The sequence below is a fragment of the Lepidochelys kempii genome, chromosome 2, assembly GCF_965140285.1.
Source record: "Lepidochelys kempii isolate rLepKem1 chromosome 2, rLepKem1.hap1, whole genome shotgun sequence".
NCBI classification, from domain to species: Eukaryota; Metazoa; Chordata; order Testudines; family Cheloniidae; genus Lepidochelys; species Lepidochelys kempii.
The window spans coordinates 159,286,216-159,313,079 of record NC_136381.1 but is presented as its reverse complement, the minus strand read 5'-3'; the positions used below and the strand labels follow the sequence as shown (position 1 = coordinate 159,313,079).

At 41.0% G+C, this 26,864-nt stretch overlaps 1 protein-coding gene across 16 annotated transcripts in view; it reads left to right on the top strand.

Moving 5' to 3' along the window:
* The window catches only part of LOC140907213 (poly(rC)-binding protein 3), a 712,448-nt gene that overhangs the window by 667,742 nt on the left and 17,842 nt on the right, over window positions 1–26,864 (top strand). For 12 of the 16 annotated variants that reach the window (XM_073332633.2, XM_073332634.2, XM_073332625.2 and 9 more), the window contains 5 exons: window positions 1,286–1,429; window positions 7,046–7,087; window positions 7,561–7,636; window positions 9,492–9,544; window positions 23,272–23,441. In XM_073332633.2, coding sequence (XP_073188734.1) covers window positions 1,286–1,429; window positions 7,046–7,087; window positions 7,561–7,636; window positions 9,492–9,544; window positions 23,272–23,441 — 485 coding nt within the window. Of the gene's footprint in view, window positions 1–1,285; window positions 1,430–7,045; window positions 7,088–7,560; window positions 7,637–9,491; window positions 9,545–23,271; window positions 23,442–24,707; window positions 26,436–26,864 lie in introns of those variants that run through there. The other 4 variants (XM_078851659.1, XM_073332632.2, XM_073332635.2 and 1 more) reach the window with 4 other exon arrangements.

Here is a 26,864-nt window from a genome sequence, read left to right as displayed (position 1 = left end):
CAGCTTTGCAGATGCAAATAACTGCAGGAACAATTTTGCATCTCCCATTACTGGCATGTAGTCATTTAACTACCTGCTTTGTGGATGCAGGCAGTAGTCTGATGTCTAAATTATATTAATTACACCCATAGTTATTTGAAGAGACAAACCGGGGCCAGAGAGTCGTTTTCTGCCTATAGAGCCATTTTCTTTGAGATAAACAGTTCTGAAAGTATAGAAAACAGAACTTGTTTAATTTTAGAGATAATAAACTAGAGACAGCAAATTACCAGTTTGAAGCCTTAGAGAAGACAATGATGTAACTGCATTTTGCTTCTTCAAACATTAAAGCGTACATAAAATAAATGTGTTTAATTTGTTCAATGTATTTAATTTGGCAAGGGTCACTGCTTTATTAAAATCAAATAGCCAATAATAGAGAATTAGGATGTGGAAATGTTATTTAGTGGTGGTGGTGGTTGATTGCAGTAGTGCCTAGAGGTCAGGACTCCATTGTGCCAGACACTATGCAGATAATTTGAAGCCTGTTTTACAGGATTGTTCCCAGGGCCATTTTGTCTGTCTTAGTCTCTATAAAGAAATATTCATGCTTGGTCAAGTATTTACTGATCACATTTTTATCTACTGACTCTCAGAACAATTTTCTTCTTCTGTTACTTGGAGAGGACCCATCTTACTCCCATTGAAGGCAGTGAAAATAGGCCTACACTAGTCATGACTTTCCTCTACACTTCTCACTCTGAGTTCAGTGGAATGCAGGATCTGGCCCATTTAATTATCCCCCGAGTTCAATGAGCGTGGTGACTATAGCACAGACTGAAAATTCTTATTTCACTTTTATACTGGGACACTTGGCTGTGTGACAGCGCACAAAGGGTTATCAACTGAATGTATTGTTCTCTTTTAACAGGTTTGGGCAAAGAGAGAACGCTGGGGAGAGTCTCCCAAAAGATTGGCAAGTTTCAAAATTGGCACCTAACTTCCTTAGATCTCATGAAAAGCTAAATTCATTCCCAGGCCCCTTGAATCTTTACCAAATTATTGTGGAAACAAAAACAAACCTGTCTGCATTTTTCTTTTGCCTACGTAATAAGGACCTTAGCCCATACCCCTGAAGTGAGTGTGAATTTTGCCACTGAATTCAATGGGAGCACGATCTGGGCTCTTGCGAGAATATGCTGGTGAATGGGGCAGAGGCATGTAATTGCTGTGTGAGGTGAACAAAGTAAAAAATGATTTTATTTGAGCTACTTAATTCCACAACTTGATATGTTTTTGCTTTCAGTCCCCACCCAAAGGTGCCACCATTCCCTACCGTCCCAAACCTGCCTCTGCACCTATCATTTTTGCAGGTGGCCAGGTAAGAGCAGACACCATTTTGGCTTCAGCTGGAAACCACACCGTCTTGGCCCAACCTCAGCCAGCGCCTGTTAGTTTTCACCTTTTATACTTTTTTGCCTGGTATAGTATGAATGTGTTTTATCCAGTGTGGATTGTTATTGCTTGCAGAAAAGGAGAACACTGTGTTATAAACTTAAAATGAAAACAAGTCAAGGGCTTCTTTTAACTTGTCTTCTGTATTGTTATTGAATAAACCTCTGATACTTGTACCCTATTCATTTCAGTGATGTCCCTGACACTGGGTTGTTTTGTTTTGTTTTTTCTCTCTGTCTCTTCCAGTAAATGCAACATCATAGTTGATGTTGCCAGGAACTTGTCACCTACCATGAGTAGCTGCATCAGGGATATTCTGCTTGCTACCTGACAACACATTAGAGAAGTGGTTCTCAAACTTTTTTTTTTCATGGGCCACTTGAAAATTGCTGAGAGTCTCGCCGGACCACTTAATGATCTTTCCAAATGTTGTTTGTACCATTAGCTAACTACTGTAAAGCACTTTGGATAAAAGCACTATTTAAAAAAAAACCTTATTAATAATTAACATTTTTGGTTCTACAAATAAAAGCACACAACTCATATTTTAATATCAGTAATGTTACCTTTCTAATGCGATGGCTGTGTCCTCTCTCCCCCACTGTGGCAGCCTCCAAACTGGGGCTGGGAAAGAGGGGGATCTGTCCCCCACCACAGCAGCCCCGGAGCTGGGGCTGGGAAGGAGGGCCGTCTCTCCCTGGCAGCCGCAGCCCGGGAGCTGGGGAAAGTCGCCTCTTTCTCTGGCCACCGCAGCCCGGCAGGTTTCAAATTCCTCCCTCCCCCTCTTCTCGCCCCACTGCCCCTCCCACCTAGCCCCTATTTCCCCCCCCCCCCCCCAGGCCAACACCTCACCTTACATGTGTGTCTTCTCCAGGGTCCAGGCACCTAATTAGTGGAGCCACCCCTGCGCAGCTCCACTAATTAGGTGGGTGGCCCTTCATTCTGTTGTGTGCGGCCACCCAGGCGCGCACCTTAGGGGGAACTAGCTGCGGACCACCTGAATGGAGCTCACGAACCACTGGTGGTCCACGAACCCCAGTTTGAGAACCTCTGAAATAGAGTATAACTCTGTAATCTTCTACAATAGAAAGGAACAAAAATAAGACAACTGGTATTTTGTCAAGATTTAAAATTAGGTTCTGCAGTAAGGAGGTCATTTGTTCTGTTGTAAAGAGACTGGTATCCAAAATCAGAAATGCTTTAATGGAACAAACCTTTGTATTATTTTTTTAAGTTGCGGTTTCATCAATTTTATAAAGTAATATAACTAAGTTACCATATTGATCAGCTTTCACCATGTGATCACAGAGTACAGAGCTTCTGCTGAAGAAATGCTCTTCTAGTTTTCAAGGTTTCATAATTTTAATATTCCATAGGGCCCAGTCATGACTTCCTGGGTAAAATATGCACACAAGAAGTATTATATGCTGTATTATTTTTACTATTATTTCTTACGGTGGTGCCTATGGCCCAACCAAGAATGGGGCCCCTTTGTGGTAGGCATAGTAACAGAGCAGTAGACCATCTCTGTCCTGACGAGGTTCCGCCTGTTCTGCACAGCCTGATTTATACCATATCCAAAGCTTTGTTGTTGTTTGCTTTTTTACATGGTGGAGGTTTGGCTGTTCCCCCCACATCTTGCTGCCCCTTCAAGCCATATGACCATGGTTCCCACCCACTTTCAGCCCTTCTGTGGTGTTTCCATACAATGTATCTTGTTCTTCCCTTTGGATATTGCCTTGAAATAGGCATACTAACCTGGTGCTTCATTGCAGCTTGCCCTATCATCATCTAATGTGGAGAAAGGCAGCTGTTGATAAACTGGCATCCCAACAATACACACAGCCAGTGGACTATCTAGACGTGCCACTGATATGATGTGTGAGCTGTTGTGCCAACAGTTCACCTAGAACACCATTTCTCCACGATCGCTTATGTTATGGCCAAATGAGAGGCCTTCCCCTGACTGTTTTCAGAGTGATGTCCTAGAGTGTCAAGTCACCCCCTCGCTTGGAACTATATGAGAACAGATGGCATCTGTAGCTGCCATAGCACCCATTTGGAGCACCTCGGGGTTCTGTAGAGCTGCTGGTTCATAGGAAGGCTACATCTCATAAGTGCATCAAAGAGCAGGTCAGGCCATTATGGATTAAAAGTTTTTCCAACATTATTATTCGATAACGCTAACTAGCCACTTTACAAAAATTTTAATATCCTTTATATTGACTCTCCAGTTACGGTCATGGTTGGCAGAAGTATTTTATGGTAAATTTTGAGAAAAAAAAAAAAAACCTAACTCAATATTAATTCCTCCTATCCAGGTCTGCTGCTCTTACTTTGACTAGTATTCTTCAGAGTAAGATGCCTACTTTCTTAATTGATAGAATTGAAATTATTTTTCCAGAATTTGATCTCAGCTGACTGTGAAAGTTCACAGAGTAAGTTACGCCAGACAACATATATTTTAAGTTTATAGTGTGGTGTTCTCCTTTAAAGCAGATGTATATATATTCAGTGATGCACAGTAGCAGTGCTGTAAATGGTGTTGCCATCAAAGATTGTCTCAGTGCATAACAAATTACTCAAATAAAAGAATACTAAAAGTAGGCACTAGAATGCTCTCAACAGTTGGAATAAGAATTTGAAATTCTGTCTTATCATATAGTGTAACAGATTGCTGGATTCTAATCATCTTTAGTTTTATAAATCACAAAGAAAACAGCTGGGTGTTCTATATTTTTATTCACACGGCCTAATTCAATCAAGAAAAAAGTAGCTGATTCCGATATTTTGTGTGCACCTTTGAACCTGTAGTCTCTTCCTTATTAGGCAAATTCTTCAGTACCTTAGAAAATGGTAGTGGTGGGCTTGGGAGATAGCAAGGAAAGGATTTCTCATGGATTTTATTTCTAGTGTCAAAATATAGTATATGCATTATGTTTTTGATAGTGTAATAAGAAATCCTGATTACAAATTAATATTGAAAACAAAATAAAATGGTATCAGCAGTGAAGAGATGCTGGATGGGGTCACTCTCCCGTCCTGTAGGATCAGTTTCAGTTCTAAATTATTCCATGGTTAAGCTGAAAGATTTGGGGGTTTGTTTGTTTCTTAACTATACTCTGCATATCAAGCTACCCTGGAAAAATCAAACACCTACTATTATTTGACGAGATGGGATTTTGCATGGGTTTTGCTGCTTTAAACATTTTTTTAATCCTCTCTGTCCTTTTCTCAGTATGGTATTAAGTAGCAGAACGGAAAGGAAGGTGAACACAGTGCTGCCTTTCTCTTAGCTCTTAAATGAAATCCAGCATATGCAGTTGGGTTTTTTTGTTTCTTTAAACAATCTGAAAGCACCACCCATGTCTGAAAGAAACAAGGTTTCGTCCCATTTGTCTATCCATATTTTTTGTACATTACCCTATCCCAAAAATGCACACTTCCAGCATTGTCTCTTCAGGGACAGACTTTGCCCTGACTTACCCTTCATTCAATCTCAGTTGCGTCACAGGCTGTAAATCAGGGCAAATTTTAGACCCAGGGGACCAACCATTCCCGCTTTCATTGAAGTCAGTGGCAAAATTTCCATTGACTTTATTGGGAACAGGATCCCACCCCCTGGTTTGTAGATTAAAGCCACCATTTCCTCTTTCCATGCATTTGGTCAATTATTTTTATTTATTATTTCTGTTTCAGTAACTCCCAAAATGTGCTTGGCTTGTTCCAACAATGGAGAGGACACAGTCCTGCCCTGAAGCGTTTTACAATCTGAAGTGCAAAGGTGCTGGAACTAGGGGTGCTGGGGGTGCTGCCACATCCCCTGGCTTGAAGTGGTCTCCATCATGTGCAGGGTTTACAGTTTGGTTCCATGGCTCTCCGCCCCCTCACCGTAGAAATTGTTCCAGCGTCTCTGCTGAAGTGTGCTCTTTCTACTATATTTGAAATGGAGCTAGGCTCAGATTGAACACAGCTGAAGTAGGTCAAAGGTATAGTGAGGTGCTTTTCAGTCCAAATGATTTGCCCGCAGAATTAAACCCCAATCCAGCAGAATATTTAAGCACGATATCAAAGGGACTACTCTCATGCTTGAAGTTAAACACCTGCACTAGGCTCTGACCCAGCAAAACAATTAAGCACGTGCTCAACTTTAAGCATGTGCTTATGTCTATCCCTGTTCAGCAAAGCATTTAAACATATGCTGAGCTTTAAGCATGTCCTTAAATGACACTGCTCTTGGTGGAACTTAAGCATGTGCTTTTGTGTTTTTCTGGCTCAGGGCCTTAATTTACAATTGACCAAAGTGTTACAAACCTCCACATAACTGACTATGCACATGACTAGTCCCATTGTATTCAATAGCACTCGTGCGCATAAAGATACTCTCAGGCATAAGTATTTGTAGGATTGGGGCCCGACTTCATAAGTAACTTTAAAATAAAGGAAATGTTTCTGCTCAAGGAGAGAAGTGCTGGTGTACAAATTTCTAATAAGCAGCTGGAACGTTTAATTAAACTCCGTTAAATGAATTGTTCTATCATTTTCAGAAAATTCATTTCTTTCTCAGAGACCTTTTTGTCAAATAAGCATTTTGCAACCTAAGCTAATCAGCTCTCTTCCTGTTTATGATTCTGTTTGTACAAATAGTTATGCATTATAATCTGTCCTTCTGTTTTCCCTCCTGCCCAAGCACAAACACATTAAAATGTTTTGATGGGCTCTCCCTTTTGGAAAAGTCATGCAGAATGTAATAGACAATTACAACTTTCTGTATAGGTTGGTTTTTTTTAAACCGTCCTGTAGAATTTAATAGAGGCAGTGAGAGAGAGAAGGGGCTATTCTAATTACCGCCACTGGCATACACCAGGAGAGGATAGCCACGGCATCATGTATCTCCTCCCTTCCCTGACATGCCCCTTATGGCTGGCACAGGAGCTTCCTCCATCCAGTGCCAGCAGAATTCCATGCTGGCCATTTGCACTGCTTGAGCAGGGCAAAGGGCTGGGTTTCAGTTGAGAATCTGGATCTTTGTGTACAAGAAGAAAATTAATTTTGCTGTCTGTCCCCACGAATTGTTTCAAAACCCTTACGCCAGCCTTGTGCGGAGTGGTGTGAGAAAGATGGACAGGAATCAGTTACCTCAGGGATGGAGGAGGCTGAAAAAAACATGGTCTTGTAGGGCCACCTGAAGATAAGCACAAAGACATCTCCAAGCGAGTCCAGCAGCCAGTTCTGGCCCCACTCCTCTTCCACACAGACCCATGGCGTTAGACCCATGTGGTGGAAAGTGCTTGCTGCCCCTGGAGCACCCACTGTTCCTGGAGCACCCACTGTTCCTGGTGCACCCACTGTTCCTGGAGCACCCACTGTTGCAGTGCTCCTCGCAGCACCTCGCCCGTTGGGCTGCACCGGAAAGGCACAACAGAGCCCTTCCTGTACTGTGTGGCTGTCAAAGCAGCACAAGAAAACTAAGCTTCTCTTCGCATGTAACGAAATGTGATTTGCATTAGATCTGGAAAATAGCACAAGGTTCTCTCTAGCCTGATGAACGTGGAGTACTTATTGTCTAATTTGACTGATACGTATCTTTAATTTTGCTTGTCATTTTCAGGCGTTTACAATTCAGGGGCAGTATGCCATCCCTCATCCAGACGTGAGTCCAGCGCATGTAAATTACTCCCTTCTACTTTCTCTCTCTCTCTCTTATTTGTTCTGGGCAGCATTTACTTTCTACAGTTAAAATTCAGACATGCCTGTAGATGCCTGTACTTAACAGTGTACCATGTAGCCAAGTGTTAGCATTAGTGGATAACTTCTGTAATAATTGCTAGAAAGTACAATGCCCCAGATACAAATGACAGTTTTTTGTCTTTTATGCATGCTATGTACTTGAGTTTTTAATATGTAATTCTACAGAAAAGTAGTTAATATTAACAATAGCCATTACATGTAATAACAATAGAGACGTCATTTTAACCAGTTTTTCTATACAGTAGAATAGAATGAATGATTAAACCTTTATTTTAATTTTAATTAATCCAGTTTTAAAACATGTAAGATGGTTTTCTCTACTCTGAAATAATTCCATTTGATTGGTTAGTTCTAATTTCCCATCCTGCCCTGCAGTTGACCAAGCTTCACCAGTTGGCTATGCAGCATCCCCCCTTTACTCCCCTTGGGCAGACCACCCCTGGTTTCCCTGGTACGTACCCATGACCCCCTGGGGATGTCCTTCTTCTTAACAGCTTTGTTTTCCATGGTCATTACATCATTTTAATACTAAATGTGGGCAATGACCGATGATCCTTTTGTTTTCACACCTTAATCTTTGTTCTTTTTCCCTGTGGCTCTGTTAGTTTGTTTTTGTCATTACTAAATTCTTGTGCTTTGTTTGTTCCATTTATTTTAATACAATCTACTTAATTTGTGCCATCAGCTAAAGAGCCTGAGTTTCTTTGAGTTAGTCCTATGCAAAGTTATTATGCACCACATAGTATGTACCAGTTAGTATTACCTAAACTACTTGATAAAATTAATTTTGTTGGACCTCTGTTTTTGTATTGTGCAATGAAAAAATCCAAAGAGAAATTAAAATCAAAGAATGGAAAATGTATTTACAACATAATTACAGATTAATTAAAAATTTTAGAACGTACAATTGAGGGCCTAAACAAGCATCCCTTGTACACTAAAATTCCTTTTCACTTCCATTATGCTTGTTGTCATTGGAACAAATTCTGCTGTTCTTAATTGTGCAAAACTCCCAATGAAGGCAATGGAATTTTGCTCAATTAAGGTCATAATTGTTAAGGCCTGCCAGGTATATTTGTTTGTTTGGAAAAGAGGATTGAAATTAGATAAACTTTCTTGTTTCAGTAAATATTGGGCTTGGAATTCAAGATCTTCCCAAGACATGAATAAATATACACTGGTACATATTTTGTAGGGCAAGTAATAACATTTTTATCAAATACATCAAATTTTGTGAGAGACTGAATCATTTCATTATTTTAATTGTTTATATGATTTTTGGACTACAATATTCAGCAAATATACACAAAGTGTAAAATAAACATACACAATATGTAAACAAATTAATGTAAATATAATGAACATTTAGATAAGGTATTCTGAATAAAATTATTCCTTTTCCATCTTTGCTAGTTGTGGAAAAAATACATTTTAAAATATATCTTTATACCCAGAAAAATTGGAAAGGGAAGAAAGAAAAATGACACACACGATATAATTTGCTTCTACATGGTGTATCTGATAAAATATCAGCAAATAATATTAAATTACCTTTCCTGGCTTTATATTTTCCTTGTTTTTCTACTTGTCATTAACATGGTGCTCCTTAATCTTTTCCTTGTTATGTTTGTGATTTGTATGTTTCCATAACTATACTGAGTGTTAGAGCACTAATTGCATTTCTCCTAAGCATTTTCCTTTTGTCCACCCAATTTAAAAACAAATGTATGCAACTTACAGTATTTTGTACATTTCCCTTTAAAAAAAAAAGTTATTTCCAACATTTCTGCAACATCACTAATCCCATGTACAATTTAAGTTAACCTAGTTTATTTTCCCCATCTTCCTTTATTTTATCAGTTTTCTTTTCACATTTTACTTTTTGTTTACCTTAGATTTCCACTTTTTATTTTGTGTAATTCAGTGGTCCTGGTAGATAGATCAAAATTCAGACATCCATTCATTTTTGACAATTAATGTATATGGAACAAATTTCATAGTTATTTATAAGTGGAACTATCCACTTTCTAAAAACTTTTTATAGCATTGTAGACTCTGCTGTGACATTTGTTATTTTGGTGGGTTAAAGGTTAATTAAAATAAGAATAAATTAAAGTCAGTCCAACGCTCTTAATTTTTGCATCTCTTGCTTTCTTTTCTCTTTTGCTAGCAGTTCTGTAGTTTTCATTGCTACTCTTTTATCTTTTTTCCCCACATTTTCCTTCTTTTAAATATCATTTGTTGTGTCTTCTCTTTTTTTTCAAAACGATTGGCATAATGTGTTCCCCTCTGTCCCCTCAATATAGGATTGGATGCCACTACTCCAACCAGTTCCCATGAGCTTACTATTCCAAATGATGTAAGTGGACCAATAGTCACTCTCTCTCTCGGGCTGCTGTAGGTGGAATATTTCATTTTGTGTCAATTCATCAATTTGTTACTAAGATAAAGCTATGTCATTTAGACTATGCTATCAGAACTGTGTTACTAAGTATCAGAGTGCAGGGCAAAGTGGGGGGGATTACAATTTATGTTAGTGTCAGTACTCGAATGAGTTTTCTCTACTTAAGGAATTACTACATCTAGGAAGAGTTAGTAGAATAGTGGTATAAAAAAGAAGACAAGGTGAGACTGGATGGCTTAGTTGAATGACAAGGATACAGAGCATTTCACCTGTGGTCACCTGGTCCAGTAAGGCCAGGTTGGTTGTTACTGAAAGTGTAATCAATAGGGCTGTCAAGCGATTAAAAAAATTAATTGTGATTAATCGTGTGTTTTGAAAAAATAATCACGATTAATCATGCTGTTTTCCACATTTTCAAATATATTGATTTCAATTACAATACTGAATACAAAGTGTACAGTGCTCACTTTATATTTATTTTTATAATAAATATTTGCACTGTAAAAATAAAATAAATAGCATTTTTCAATTCACTTAATACAAGTACTGTAGTGCAATCTCATTGTCATGAAAGTTGGACTTACAAATGTAGAATTATGTACAAAAAAAACTGCATTCAAAAATAAAACAATGTAAAACTTTAGAACCTACAAGTCCACTCAGTCCTATTTCTTGTTCAGCCAATCGCTAAGAGAAACAAGTTTGTTTACATTTACAGGAGATAATGCTGCCCACTTCTTGTTTACAATGTCACCTGAAAGTGAGAACAGGCATTTGCATGGCACTGTTGTAGCCGGCGTTGCAAGATATTTACATGACAGATGCACTAACGATTCATATGTCCCTTCATGCTTCAACCACAATTCCAGAGGACATGCATCCAAGGTGGTGATGGATTCTGCTCGATAACAATCCAAAGCAGTGCAGACCAACGCATGTTCATTTTCATCATCTGAGTCAGATGCCACCAGAAGAAGGCTGATTTTCTTTTTTGGTGGTTCGTGTTTTGTAGTTTCCGCATCGAAGTGTTGCTCTTTTAAGACTTCTGAAAGTATGCTCCACAATCAGATTTTGGAAGGCACTTCAGATTCTTAAATCTTGAGTGCTGTAGCTGTCTTTAGAAATCTCACATTGGTACCTTCTTTATGTTTTGTCAAATCTGCATGAAAGTGTTCTTAAAATGAACAACATGCTGGGTCATCATCCAAGACTGCTAGAACAATATAAGGCAGAATGCAGGTAAAACACAGAGCAGGGGACATACAATTCTCCCCCAAGGAGTTCAGTCACAAATTTAATTAACACATTATTTTTTTAACGAGCATCATCAGCATGGAAGCATGTCCTCTGGAATTGTGGCCAAAGCATGAAGGGGCATACGAATGTTTTGCATATCTGGCACATAAATACCTTGTAATGCCGGCTACAAAAGTGACATGCAAATGGCTGTTCTCACTTTCAAGTGACATTGTAAATATGAAGCAGGCAGCAGTATCTCCTATTTCTCTTAGCAATTGGCTGGACAAGAAGCAGGACTGAGTGGACTTGTAGGCTCTAAAGTTTTACATTGTTTTATTTTTGAGTCTAGTTATATAACAAAAAAAATCTACATTTGTAAGTTGCACTTTCATGATAAAGAGATTGCACTATGGTACTTGTCCAAGGTGACTTGAAAAATACTGTTTATCATTTTTACAGTGCAAATATTTGTAATAAAAATAATATAAAGTGAGTACTGTACACTTTGTATTCTGTATTGTAATTGAAATCAATATATTTGAAAATGTAGAAAAAACGTCCAAAATATTTAATAAATTTGAACTGGTATTCTATTGTTTAACAGTGCGATTAATCACGATCAATTTTTTTAAATTGGGATTAATTTTTTTGAGTTAATCGCATGAGTTAACTGTGATTTATCGAGAGCCGTAGTTATCAATCATTGAATGGCTGGTGCCCTAAGTGGAGTTAGTAACTAAGGAATGGGTGTTTGGATCACAGGTGGCACCCAGATTAACAGTCCCAGTAAAAACACCAAGAACTGAATGGACTTGGAAAATGAACAAGCTCCATATTCTATGGGGAAGTTCCTCCAGGTTAGGATTGAGAACACATAGACCAGCTAGTTTGGGGAAACTGCACTGTGACTTGCTTGTGCCATATTGTTCTGGACTAGTCAGAGGACCTTTGTCTCCAAGGCTGTCAATTCAGCATCTTTCATGAGCACAAAATGTACTTAAACTATATAAAAGTGCAACGTAAACAACATTGCTTTTAAAAAGAGGGGTTAAAAACTGGAGCAACACTCCAACTCTGTGAACTCCAAACTGGATATGATTGGACTACCCAGCCCTCACCTGCGATGGTCCCCCGCCACGCTACAAGATGCTGGAACTTTAGACATCCACTTAACATTTCCAGCTGATTCTTTACCTGCCACTGTCAAATCTTTGCCATCAGCTCTAGGTCTGATCAACTTTCTTTATAAATGAATGACACAGAAAATTGAAGATATCCCCTCTAGTAAAAAAAGCTTTCAAGAATGAATGGGATCACAAATAACAATTACATTACTTACCAGATACTTATAACATCATATAACCCCTGTTAATCTCAGTGGCAGTGATTTATAGAAAGAAGAAGAGAAAGCAAATCAGAGTTAATAGAGAAAAGGTGTCTCCTTTCCCAAGTACCTGAGATCTGGCAAGCTTTGCATTAGTAGGAGGACACCCTACTAATATGTTTTATCATCTAGTTTATTGTTTGTTCAGTATTTTATGAGAGCACCATATTTCTCCTTGCAGCGCAGGTTTGGGGAAGCTCACTGCCAAAGTCTGCTCTTGCTCATAGCACTGTAAATCCAGAATAACTCCATTTACTTCAGTGGAGTCTCTCTGGAGAGCTGCTGATGAAAGCAAGATCAGACTTTGGCCCTATGTCCCTTTTGCAACAGAGAGACTCTGTTCCTAGCCTCACAACTGCAAAACACACTGACTCAGCACTAACCTCTGACACACAAATGTGCATCATTGCATTATTTGAAAAATCCTTCTGCAACAGCAGATCTTTCAAGATCTAGTAGAACAAGCCAGCATATGTGAGTTTTAAATCAAGCCCATTGTAAGTTAAGTCAAGCCCAGTCTCACTGCCACCTTTTTAAAAGGGATCCCTGAGAACAAAATGGCTTAGGCACAGAAATAGCCTGTAGGAACGCTACAGCTAGGAAAACAGAATAATATTTTGGGTTGGTTCCCAGCATTAAGTTCAACTGTATATTAATAGAAGTGCGAAATGGCGTCGGTACTCTGCATATGCGCAGGTGTGTGTGTAGTGCTGCCAGCCCGAGAAGTGGTACGATTTTGGGGAGGATTCTCATGATAAAATACAGGCTGTTTGTGTTTCTGGCAGCCAGAGCAGTTGACTGCAGTACAGAAGAGTGTATGTTTTCAGCGGGCAGAGTCCTGGAGCAGGCACAACTGACCAGAGAAACCCTAGGGCTCATGGAAAGGAGGGACAATTGTTTGGGGGCCCCCAAGCTCAAGGTGGGAGTGGCCTAATGTCTGTGTAAATAAATGGGAGGGACCCCAGTGAACGTGATGTGCCAGGGCTCCAATTTTAACTCGATAGGCCTGGAGCTGCACCCATTCTGAGCTCGCTAGCCACAGCTTCATTCCCTCACTACCAAGCCTTTCCCTGCAGGCTAGAGACAGGGGGAGGCTGCCTGGGTGGTTTATGGGAATGGGGGCCCTTCAGGACCCTACTAAGGAGAAGTGGGGGAGCCTTCTTGAGTGGAGGGCGAAGGGAGGAGGCTGCAGGAGCCTGGTGGGGGTCAGTGAGTGAATTGGGAGCCAGGGAGCTCTGGCCAATGGGGCATGGAAGTTGGGGAGCCCATGCCCTGAATGTGGTTTGTGCACACTCTGTATGTGGTTACGGTTCAGTTTTCAACCTGTTATTGTCACACACACACTGAGGGTGGGCAGGGGGAGTTCACAAACCAGACAGACCAAAAACCTGAGTTAAGCTGGATTCTGATGGTTGGTTTGTGAACTGTTGGGGTTGGTGATTTATTTTTTTTAAAATGTAATAAATAGTCAAACAACCCTCTCTTGGAGAGGAACTTGCCAAAGGGCGCTGAGAATCCGGTAAGACTCACCTCGTGTTGATTTGAGGACTTCATCCTCTCTAGTGGCTGGGGAATTTATTTGGGGTGGGAAGGCAATAGAGTGGTGGTGGGGGGCAGAGAGGATAACTCTCGATAGCAACATTTCCTGGGTAGATCCTAGGGTCTGGTCTACACCCTGTGCGATGTAGTCAGGTCTTCCTGACCCCCAGGGTAGTGCCTCTGAGTCAAAGGAAGAATTTTTCTGTCAACCTGGCTACCGCCTCTCAGAGACAGAACTATCTACGTCAATGGAAAAAACCCTTCTGGCAATGTAGGATGCATCTACCCTACAGCGGCGTAGCTGCAACCCCTTAGTCATGCCACTGTAGCACAGACATACCCTAAGGTTGCATGCAATAATCCGGGAGGCAATGAATGTTACTTAAAACAGCATTAAGTCCCACCAAGTCCTATTTGTGTTTGCAGCTGAGCAGCCAGAGGGGGAGTCACCCAATGGCAGCACAATTCCTGTAGGGGGAAGGAGGGGAGGGTAGTGGCAGTGCATGGAGAGCAACTACTGCCCATTTGCATCTGGAACTTCCAGGGGATCTACCAGACCGAGAGGCTCCTCCCCTCCCCACGATATTGCCCACACCGTCTCTCCCACTAAGAGGGATGATGAAAATTCTAAATGGCTCCAACCTTCTTGGCCCTGCCCCAACACCCCACTGTCCCTATGGAGCAACAACTGTATGGGCCCAAGGTGGGTTGATTCCTCACCCCTCTTCCTTATGGCTAGAAGGAATTGCACCCACATTAGGTCCCCTCAGTAGAAGTGATGATCTGGCCTTCAGTAATTAAAGTCTGTCTGCTTTTAGCTCATCCATCAAAATTGATTTTTTGTTGGTATTGTCTAAATTACTCACAAAAAGTCACTTATTCTGAGTTCATCATACATTTGGTGACCAGTATATCCCTCGAGAGGCCGCACTAGTAACAGTAAGGAGAAAGCTGAGTCCTCCCTAAAAATAAAGTGTCAACTTCAATACTTTCTGCTATTGCTCTTGCTTGGCAATACTGATTATTGCTCCAAACAGGAAATCAGGGTTGATATTTGTCATCTTGACAAGTAGCCAAGGAAATTAATTGATTTTTTGATAAGGTGTAAGAACCTACATACCCGCCGCCTGGGTCGTTCTGAAATAGTTTTGTAAGCAATGCATCCAGTTGGCTTTCTGCTTCACTTTCAGTGCTTCACCTTTATCCTTCACTGCCTTTTGTCTAGTATTGCAAAACAGGTCTGTGAAAACTGTTAGCTCTTGGAAGGGCAGAGTGTACATCAGTGAGGGCAGCCTACTCTGGGCGTTATTCTCCCCTTGCACTGGTGCAAACCAGGAATAATTCTTTTTATGTTAATAGGCCACTTTGTCTACTGCTTTGCACCTGGAGAAGTCATTGACCTCTTTGCAAAGTGGATATAAGATACCAGTGGAAATTAGAGGAGAATCGAGACCACTATACTTATACTTGCTCTTGAGTTACCAAAGAAGAACAGGATATGATTTCAATAAAAATAAACCCAGAAGGCTAAGTCTGAGTTGTTACTTAGTCCTCGATCAGACAGATTCTCACCAATTCAATAAAGCAAAATTCACAGAAGCTGGTGACCTATCTGTGACTTTTACTAAAATTATCGCTGACAAAATGGGGAGCTCAGTTGCGGGGTTCCCACACTGCCTGCAAAGGTTAGGCAGCTGTGGGGGCTGCTCTGAGCTCTGGGGGCCCCCACTGCCTGTGGGAGCTTGGAGCTCCGGGGTCCCCCGCTGGGAGCTTTAGGGTACCCCGCCAACCATGGTGGCCTAGCGCTTTGAAGGACTCCCAGTCACACAGTGACTCAGCACTCCAGGGTCCCCTGTCCCTCACGGTGGCCAGGAGCTGTGGCCCCACCGCCCATGGCAGCTCAGAGCTGTGGGGGAACCCCCGCTGCCCGAGGCAGTCAGGAGCTGCGACCTCACCACCTGCGTCAGCCGGGAGCTGCAGAGGTGGGGCCCGCCACCTGCAGCAGCTCAGAGCTGCAGGGGGCCCCCGCTAATCGCGGTAGCTGGGAGCTCCCAGGTCCCCTGCCCTCCATGGCAGCCAGGAGCTCTGGGGTCTCCACCACTCATGGTGGCTGGGAGCTGTGGCCCCCGCCACCCACAGCAGCTTGGAGCTGTGGGGGGACCCCACTACCCATTGTGGCTGGGAGCGCCAAGGGGACCCCAGCACCCACAGCCACGGGAGCTGCAAAGTCTGGAAGTCTCTGATTCAATGACTTCCGTGACCTCCATGAAAAAATTGTAGGCTTAAGCATAAGTTAATACCTGTTTACAATTCATATTTGTTTGTGTCATAGTAAATCCTAGTTATTCTTTCTTCAGTAATTGTGTGAGGCAGTTATAAAATCATTTCTCTGTTATTAGTGGTTACTATAGCTCAGACCTCACAGCTTTCTACAAATGATAATTGCAACTAATTAATAAAGAAAAATGGCACCATGCCATAAAATCAAACTTCCTATCCAGACTGTGAATTTAGAAGTTCTGTTCATCTAGGTTTTTAGTAGGTGCCCACCACTGTAGTTTCTGGGCATTTCTGAAAAAGAACGAATAAAGTGGGCTATATTTCTCCCATCTCCCTCAGAGGCCATTTAAATGTGTGTATGTGCGTGTCTCCTCTCTCCCAATCCAGGTAGTTATGCCAATCTGAAGGTGTTGAGGTATCTGGTTATTCCCACCCTCTCCAGAAAAGGAGTTCAATCAGCCTGAATCAATTGTCAAGAAAACTGTGTCCTCCACTCTCACAAGTTGACCCTTGAGCTTCATTGTCCATGAGGAAAGTTGTGATCCCTACCCAAGAGGCACTTCTTTAGTACTCCTGAGGAGGGATTAAAGATGAGCACTGTTGTCTTCAAACTAACCAGTTCTTCTGCGTGGAGGCAGTATGGGGAGCAGAGCTCCAGGTGATGGGTCTGTCGGCAGGCAGTGCTGCTCAGGAAGCAGGTTGATACATTTGAGATGATCTGGACCTATTCTAAAGTTGGTGCACTCATTCCCAAATATAGAGAGTTGCATTAATTCGATCTGGAAGTCAGAAAGGCATGGAGCACTCTGACCATCTCATTGTCCAATAGTAGGGACACAGCCTTCTTCCAGTCAAAGATGAAAGAAAGCATTTATTGGCAGTGATCGCTATTTTAGTGTCCAGAAATACTGAAGAGTCCAAAAGAACTCCTAGGCTACAGTGTGACTTGATTATCTGAGGGCAGATGCCCCCAAATAGCAGGAGATACTATGAAGATGGGTTATTCTTCAAAATATTTCCTTCATCCCACCTGTATTACCTCTGTCTGGTTTGCATGTAGTTTCAGCCGGCTGTCTTCCATCCACTTGCTGGGATCCTCTTCTGCTTTCCAGGCTTATGCTGGAAGAGCAAAAACTTGTGATGTACATCTTGGCATATAATGGTGGAGTGGTGATAGCGAGGTGGGAGGATGGAGAAGGTGGTGGAAGTGGGGTACAATGGAGCTGGCACAGGTGGATCACAGTCTTAAAACACCTGACACTGCAAAGCCAATATTGGTCAGCGAGATAAAAATCACCTTTCCCCTTTAAAAAAAAAAAGAGAGAAAACAATGAACAGAAGGCAAAACCCCCCAAAAACAGCAGAATGCTTTGAAAATAAAATGCCACAAATCTGATAAATGCTCTCTATAAATATAAATAGGCCTGTAAATCCATCTGAATTGGAAATGACAAGCTGATGGGCCAGCCTTCTGTATTCTAGAGGAATATTGACTCCTTCCTTTCAAATAACTAATTTGGAAGCTCATCACATAAGCACTATAAGGGTGTTGTACAATCAAAATCCCCATCATCTCCATAAAAGGTAAATATGACCTTCCCATTGCATAGCTGTTGTCCTTGACTGAGAAATGCTGAAGAGCTAGGAAAAAATGTTAGATCCTGCAGATCTTACTCAGGCAAAACTCCAATTGATTTCCTGCAGAACTGGGCACAAGTAAACAGAGTACCTAAACACGACAAATATATCCCTTAGGGAGACAATAGGTCCAACCTAAGAGCCCAGGCGTTGCTTTCTAATATATCTATTGTCTGAATGTCAGCAATAAAATTGCACCCTATCCTCTGAATGATCCTTATTCAAGAAAGCTCTGTTCAGCAAAGGCCCTTAGGCACAACTTTAATCTTAATTTAAAATTAAACGTGTGTAAGTGCTTTCCTGAATTGGAAGATGTGTCATTACTTATATTAACGGGCTTAAAAGGTGAAAGTGTGGCTTGAAAGAACTCATTTACTGCCACCAATGTTTAATGATCCGCATTAAAAATATTGGAACGTATCCTTGGTTGGTGAAAATTGGCATAGTTCTACTGAAGTCAATGGAGATATGCCAGTTTACAGCAGTTGAAGATCTGGCCCAGTAAATTAAATTAAATTTAATTTGATACTGAGAGCCATAAATATGATAGAAAGTAGCACCCAATATGGTAATATGTAATTAACCAGATATTTTTATTTGGGTAAAGTGATTTCTGAAAAATAAGTATTTTACCTGCTTGTCTTTTGGTATAATCTTGTATTTCCTCTTGACCTGATTCTGTCCCCCTTTAACCAAGGGGAAGCCCAGTTTTTAATTCCCTGTGGATAATCAATGGGACCGCTTGTGAAGCAAATCACTATACAGTATGAGGAAAGATATGAAAATGTGCCCCAAAGTAAGATGCTAATCTCAACCTTAGTAAGAGGATGGGGCAAAACTGGGTCCTCTATAAAGCAATGTACTTTCAATTAAGCTGGTGCACATTATATTTTTCATTGGTAGTTTAGGTCTGCACAGAAATGACAATAACAGTGTCATTGTCGAAAAATTTGTCCTACCAATTTTCTTTATATCTGTTTATGAAGTCTGTGAAATCACTATGAGCCAGATTATGCATTACCCTTGGGAGGTGGGAGGAGAGATCTTAAGTATCACCGCTGCTTTTTAACAGGCACAGAGTAGTCAAGCATTGTGTCCAAGGCCCTACAATAAGTCCGTGAGAGAGCTGTGATCAGATATCAGGAGATTGTGACTTCCACTAGACTACACTGTCCCTCATGTAGCCCCTTTTCTAAATAAAAATGCATAAATAAATCCCACTATGGCAGCTCTCTGAGGTGTATAAAAAGGCAGTGTACTTATGCAACAGAGGAAAGAAGCAGAAGGAATAAAAGAGATTGAAAATAATGAGGAAGAAATTAAACTTAAGTATTTATGAAAAACAATTAGAGAGTCTCCTTTGAAGAGAACATCATAGACCAAGTTCTACTGTCAGTTATACCCTGGATTTACATCAGGGTAATATGTCAGGGAGCCACAGATAGCTGTGGTATCCTGGGAATGTCAGACACATCCAGTATAACATGTAACAGAAACAATTCCATGGATACACAATAAATCAGTTCTTACATGGACTGAAACTGCCTTTAAATTTACAGGAAGGGAATACGTAGTTCAGCGTATTGGTAAAGGGAGATGTCTCTTCACCTTTGGTCAGTGAGTCAGACTGGTATGGAATGACAGTTGTTCCCATCTGACAGTTGTTGAGTGGTCATTATTAAATGAGTCTCAGTCTTGTGTCCACTCTTGTTGGCAGTCTCAGGAGAGAGGCCAAGGATTCAGTGGGCTGAGCCTGCCCTCCTGTTTCACCCTTGAAGCTACTCCCACCAGGCCAGTGGAGGTAAAGTGATGAGGCAGCATTGGGAAGCTTGCGTTGGCAGTACCTGCACTGGGGATAAGCAGAAAACTTCAATCTCAGACACTGCCCACTCAGTACCTTTTGCTAGCACTATTACAAATGGAATCCAGTTTTATCTAGAAGTGAAATATTCAACAACCTGCAAGCCACTTGCCAGTATGACAAGCCAACGCTTTACAGTAGGGGGCTTGTCATAAACTACAGACAGGTATGGCTGTTCCCAGTGCCATACCGAGAGAATGCAGCAGTGAGGGACATAAAGAGCCAAACAAGCAGAAAACTCACCCTTGAAGGCCATAGTTTAAAGTATAATTCACATACTCTCTCTTTATGTGTGATAGATTGTCTTTGTTATTAAGCACTGCCCGTGTGCTCAGCACTATACAAACACAAAGAAAGGCACAGGGCCTGAATCTGAACTCACATCGTGTAAATCAGGAGTAATTCCACTGTAGTCAATAGAGTTAAACTGGTGTGAGCTAAAAATCAATCTTCATAATCCCATCCTCGAGGAGTTTCTGGTCCTGACTCGATCCCGCTCCCATTGATGTCATAGGAATTTTGCTATGGACCTGGACAGACAATTAAGAACTAATGAGTGCATGACTCTCCTCTGATTTACACCAGTATAACTACGTGGTTTTTGGTGGAGTCATGCCTGCGTTATACTATTGTAAATCAGGCCCATGATACACTGGAAGACCTCATGATCATCAGTCTCAAAGCAGTTCCAGTGGTCCTGCTAAAGAAAAATGTTAGACTTCTGTACTGCTCATCCTCTAATTGTATCTGCCGAGAGTTTTCAGAAGCAGCAAACCTGTAATTGTAGGACATACAACACTTCATACAGTGCTGTCACTTTCAGTGTTCGATGGACCCACCTCTGTTGCAAGGGACCCAGTAGGACTAAGTATCACAGAATCTGTCAAATTCTGCTTTGCAACCATCTACAAATGAGAGATGGCTTCTCCTGAGTGGGCCAGTCAGTAGCATTAGAAAGATTTGTCTTAAAAAAAGAGCATCAGTTTGGCTATAATTTCATATGACTATCTCAGAGTGAGGCAGACAAAATGCAAAGGGCCTGGCTCACCATTGCATCATGCCGGTTTTACACCAGTATTACGCCATCAAAATGACTTGAGGAGGAGAGGCAGTCTCCCAGATCACCTGATCCCAAAACATTTAAACTGCATAGATTAAAACCATCCCCTAGAATTCCCGGAAATGTATTGGCAGTCCATGCAGATCATATACTCCAATGCTATGGTAATACGCACCATATAAATACCTAAGATAGATCAATTCCATAGCCCCAGTATAATGTGCACCCAGGGGACAACGATATTCTGAACTAGCTTTAGTGTTTGATTGGTCTCGGTGATGTGGCTCCATGCAGAGTGTATTACAGCTAGGCGGGGTTAAGGTGAGAGAGGGTAAGTGTGGAAAGCTCCACTCAGGAATTAACAGGTGACCCTCTCCTTGCCAAGCACAAATTAAAAAGTGTTCTTGGCCACCACCACTTCTTGGGCATCCAGGAGCAGCCCAGAATCTAGCAATGCTCTTAAGTTGTTCATCTGGGTCACAAATGGTGATCACACTCTCTCAGTCATGGTCTTGATTAAAGTGCCACCAGCACTTCTGGATGCTTCCACCAACATTATCTCCAGTTTATCTGGACTGAGTCACAATCATTCAAATCCCGTACTCATTTAGGCACTAGGCTATTGGTTCCACTCTAACAGCTGGGTCAAGCATGGCAGCAGCATACAGTTGGGTGTCTTTGGTGTCCCCTTCCAAGTTGCCTCATGAACACATTGAATAAAAGAGGTGATACAACAGACCTCATGGTACCTTGCATGAAACCCCCTCATGGCAGCTACCATCTGAGTCATCTTAGAACACCCCAGAACAACTCCACTGCTTTGCCAGGCCACAGACACTTTAACAAACCCTGCTGACTAGAGCTGGTTGGCATTTTTTCTAAATGTTAACAAAAATCAGAGTTTTTACACACATTTGTATTGTGTTTTGACTACTGCGAACAGATTTAAAAATCTTTTTATCTCCGTGGTTAGGACACAATCAGCTACAGCAGCCAGTACCATGCTCAGGCCTACAACTTGGCTGACCAGGGTTAAGGAAATCTGAGGACTCAAGGGGCAGCCAGAGTTGCCTCACCACAACTTTCTCACTGATCCTTCCTTACAAAAGGAAAAATTCCTAAAATTAACACACAAAGTGGAAACAGTCCCTCAGACTATGGAACAGGAAATCTCCTATATTTATGTGCCTCATCCTCCCACTCCTCCCAACCCTCTTGATCTGTTTTGTCCTTCTATTGTGGCCTGTCTGGCCATCTAGACTGCAAACTCTCTGGGGCAGGGATGGTATTCTTTGTGATTTATCTGCTCAGTGCCTAGCACTATGGGGCCCTAACCTTGGCTTGGGGTTCCTAGACCCTGCCGTCATACAAATAAATAATACTAGTCCTAATATTTTTAGTTCAGCGGCCAAAAAAAAAAAAAGTACTTCCTTGCTCATTCCCCTTTCACTCAGTAGGAACCATCTCTGCCAACAATAGTCCTGTACTGTCATCCAAAGTCCTGGGCTTCATCTTCCATCAGCTCATGGATGGTGCTAAGTTCATCGGCCATCAATCTTGCATTTAATAACGTGGCAAAGGCTCAGATCCCTGTTCCCCATCAGTGATAAAACCAAAGGAACCAGAGTTAACCATCTCCATCTTGGCTTCCAGCTTGGTGCACACTTCTGTTTTCCTACCTTCTTTCGCCTGTCTGCTCACCACCACAGGAAATGAGGTGGGGCCATGCCCTGGCAACCATCGCTCTCGCACATCCCCCAAATGCAGAAGCATTGGCCACTGATTTGCATTAAACACTTTTAAAATTTTTGCATACAAATGCAAAAAGATTGTAGCCCACCAAGAACTTTCAAGCAGCCTTTGAAACAATATGCAGTGTATTTTGCCAGTTGACTTTAAGGCTAAGAAGGGACCGTTGTGAGCATTAAGTCTGACCTCCGGCACGTTGCAGGCCACAGACCCTCACCCACCCACTCCTGTAATAGACCCAGTACAATGTTACTGAAGGATAAAATGGGACATAAGAACACATGCGGAATCCTGACTTACATTTTGAAAATAAAAAGGATCAAGTTGTGAAGGAAGTGTCATCTTGCCGTAGGCCCAGTTCTGCACTCAGCTACATGGTTGAAAGTCCCGTTGTCTTTAATGGAGAGAAACCTGTGTAAAGGTGGGCAGAATTTGGTCGATAACATTTAGGACTGTCAAGCAAGCTTGAAAGCCCAAGTGAGTGAGGTTCTGTTAGTGAATGAGACAAGCTTTCGAACTACACAGAGCTCTTCTTCAGACTGATGCAGAGACCCATCAATAGAGCTTTCAGTCTGTCTGATTTGTCAGTTATGTTGCAGCTCTTGATATTTTCACTGACAATTCAAACTGGGCTCTACGTTGTATTCTGTAGCACTGCACTATGCCAGTATTCTCTGACGTATTGGATGGCTAAATTGCCTGATACTGAGTTAATACATAACCACCTACAAAATGACAAGGCTTTAACTATAGGAGCTTGACCATTGAGCCCATAGACCCTGCTAGCTATTCATTCCAAACAGCACAGCAAAAATCTTTTGTTTTGATATCGAGAGACCTTAGTAACCACATTTTGATCAATACGACAGTTTGCAGTTAAATGGTTTTTGCTTGTGTCTGTGGCACTAATTTCAGTCTTTGTCCCACTCCAGTTAATAGGCTGCATTATTGGCAGACAAGGCAGTAAGATAAATGAAATCAGGCAGATGTCAGGAGCGCAGATCAAGATTGCTAATGCCACAGAAGGCTCGGCAGAACGACAAGTTACAATCACAGGCTCCCCGGCAAACATCAGTTTAGCACAGTACCTCATTAACGCAAGGTAAGTTAGCTTTGTAAGTGATATGCTTCTGCAAGATTGCTCTGTCTGTTTTCCAACAAATGTCTGCCTAGGACAAAGCCAGAAAGTTGTTGTGTAGTGTCCATTTTGCATAGTCTTATTTGATTCCTACCTCTTTGTAAATCCTGTACTGTTAGAGCCTGTGTTTATTGGTGGTTTATATGGAAAGCGGCTTAATCTGGTGCAATTTCAGTTACACTGAATCATAAGAGCTCAAAATCTGAACATTTATATTTGTAGCCATCTAGCCTCTGAGCTGGATACAGAAAATGATACTGTCATAAATTTGTTGGAAGATAAAAGTTTTCATAGGACAAACTGATAGTGATGCAGACTCGTTCTGCTGTCTTAAATGGCAACTATAGATTGCAAAACAGATTTAATTTGCTAGCTGGAAATTGCTTTCTCAGGGTTGATATTAAACAGACATTTGGTTGCTAAAGAGACCCGGGATTTATTTTTTCCATAGATAGCCCCACAAATTTGTAAAAAGCCCATCCTCATGAGACAGGGTGAGAATCTCCTTTTCACCACTTTTCAGCTCCAATGTTAATGAAAACACTGGTTGTTTAGTTAGCCCTTTGAGACTGCTTATGCCTTTCGCTATTTGGATGATTATTTAGGAAAAGATTAAAGTGGGTATGCAAGTAGCACTTCATTTGCTATTACCCCTTTGAGAAAGTGCAATGAATGTAATGCTCTGTCATAAATCTGCTTGTATGTGCTGTACCAAGGCACTAGAGAGGAAGATTCGTATCTATACATTATACCATTTTGAAAAAACACGGTGCCATCTCGCAAATCAAGCTACTTTCTTTAACATACTTGCTATTAAAGTAATATAAAGTGTGTAAAATAGTATAAGCTTGTGTATGTTGTGGATTGCAGTCCTAGCGATTCTAACCAGCCATTGTTGTGGATTGCAGACCTAGCAATTCTCTCCACCAATATAATTTGACCAACACTAGAAAAGCATGTAGATTCCATGAATGAAGGGAAAGGAGATTTGCAAAATATTTATGAAGCCTTCCATTTTGGCAAACAAAATATTACCTTTGCATTACTTGAAACTAGCTTGCCAGGGATAAATGTACGGTTCTGTGGGACCGCGAAGCTTCAACACTAGCCATTCCAAGGATCCAAAAAACCCATACAGCTTGTGCGCTTTGCATTCTTTATAGCAAATATAAGTCACGTCCTTAAGCCCTGTAATCAAGTAAAAATGTGTTCCCTCCTTTAACCCTTAAGGATATGTTCTTCTCTTGGTGTTCAGGGATTCCCCACACATCGAGACGAGAATAGACCCCTTCACTTTTAGTTGCACAAACACCATATGGCATGCACCTGGATTGCAGAAGATAACAATTTAAGATCTTCAAGACAGCTAAAGCATGCAAATAAAGTTATTAATGGAGTTGCAGTGAGCTGCTCACCAGAGACAGAAACTCTAGTGAACAAACCTCTCTTTGACTCACTTAGAAAAGCCTGTGAACTCTCACAGCTCTGATTATTGCTGTCTAATGGTTCTTTTCATGGAATGGGACATTTAAGAGGTCTTTTAACACACTTTTGCAATGAAGAAAACTGCTGAGCAATCATATTCCATGGATACTATATACCCTGTGAAACTCGAAACAAAGTAGTACTTTATTCTTGTTGAATTTCTAGGTAGAAAGCATTTGTTATCATCAGATACAATAAACCATTATATATTCTGTACCATATGTTGAAAATGTATTTAGGTAAAATGACTTCATTTGTGAAGGAAGAGTCTTAAAACAATGTATAATAAATTAAGCTCTCAAGTATCCTAGTTAATTAAGGTGGCCTGTTCATTTTAAAAAGCTATGTTATGTGACCAATTTTTTGCTAAAAGATATAATGAGGAGAGAGGAATTCTGTTAACTTAGGTGCCAACACAGCAACAGAACTAGTTGGCAGACAAGGATTGAATGGGCCGTGGAAATTGAATAACTTCAGTCCAACAAGCGGTGTCCCCAACCTGTGGCTTACGCAGCTTGGCAAGGCTACGGGAGGGAAATATAGAGTGCCATAGCCCATGCGGGACCTTTTCTGGGGATAAATGGGGCCAGCTTCAAGGGTTGTAAATCCAAAACTTTATATAAGTCCTATGTGCGCTTTCTTTTTTAAAATTTTTATTTATTTATAATTTTTTATTAAACATAAAAAGCAGATGTGAAATAAATTGTTACTAGAGAGAGTTCAGTACAATATCAAGGTACTAAACTCACCAAGATACCCACTGGTATGCCAAAATAGTTAATGTCCACCGAGACCAGAGGCCACCAAGTTTTCCCATCATTCCTGGATCTACCTTTTCTTTCTGTTCAGGGAGTTACTTCTGATACTGACATCACACTGCAGACCAATCAGCTCTGACTCGTGTTGTAATGTCATTCCCATTGGTTTGGTTTCCAGGGGCATTACTTCTAGGAATTACAATACATAATTCCAGGTTTGGCAGTAGCATGAGTTTTAAAAGAATACCAGTTATTTGAAGTACCTAAACTATTTCTAGCCAGTTTTGTCTTCTTTAAAATCATTTATCAGACAATTTTAAATAAAGATTCTTTTGTTGCAGTATCTTGTTGAATATGTGCATGAGAATATATAAACTAGGTTAAATTTAAGGCAGCATGGTCTATAGAGACAGAGATTTAACCTTATTTTTGTTTCTGTATGGATATAGCCAACTGTTGATATTTGTACCCCTGAAATATGCCCCATCTTAGTTATGTGCATTAGGAATGCTTTATTTCCTGTATATCTCTTGTCTCTTAACTGGTCTCCAGCCTGAACCATGTAACCACAGGACTCGGGAAATAAGGTTCCACTGTAATAATTGGATCCTTGTTATCAAATTATTATCTTAAAATTCTTACTAAAAATGAAGTGAACCACAATTTAAGTTTAAACTGTATGATATATGACTTCTTCTTTGGGTTATAAATGGATTTTAGCCAACGGTGCTTTCTTATTCTTGTTAAGGAGTAGCTTTTTGAAGATATTTTTACTTCCATTTTGATAACCATTGATTAGTTCAAGGATAATTAATAAGGGCCCACCCCTATATTCCTTACCTACTCAAGAAATCCACTGATTCCACAGAACACAGCATGTGGCCTTCAATGTATTTATTCATAAAATGAAGCTCTTTTCTGAAAAGTAACTTTGTAAAACTGGCATCATGGAGTTCCAGGTGTGTCACGCATCATTGGCTTCCAAATTAAATGTGGTCTGTTTACATGTAAACAGTTGATTTTGGTAACTGCAGACTCAACAAGGCCTCTGAAAGCCAAGTTGGATTCCTTGTATTTTATGCATCATCATCACCACCACTAGAAATAAAGATCTGGGAAGGCAGGCCAGATTAGACCCTTAGTT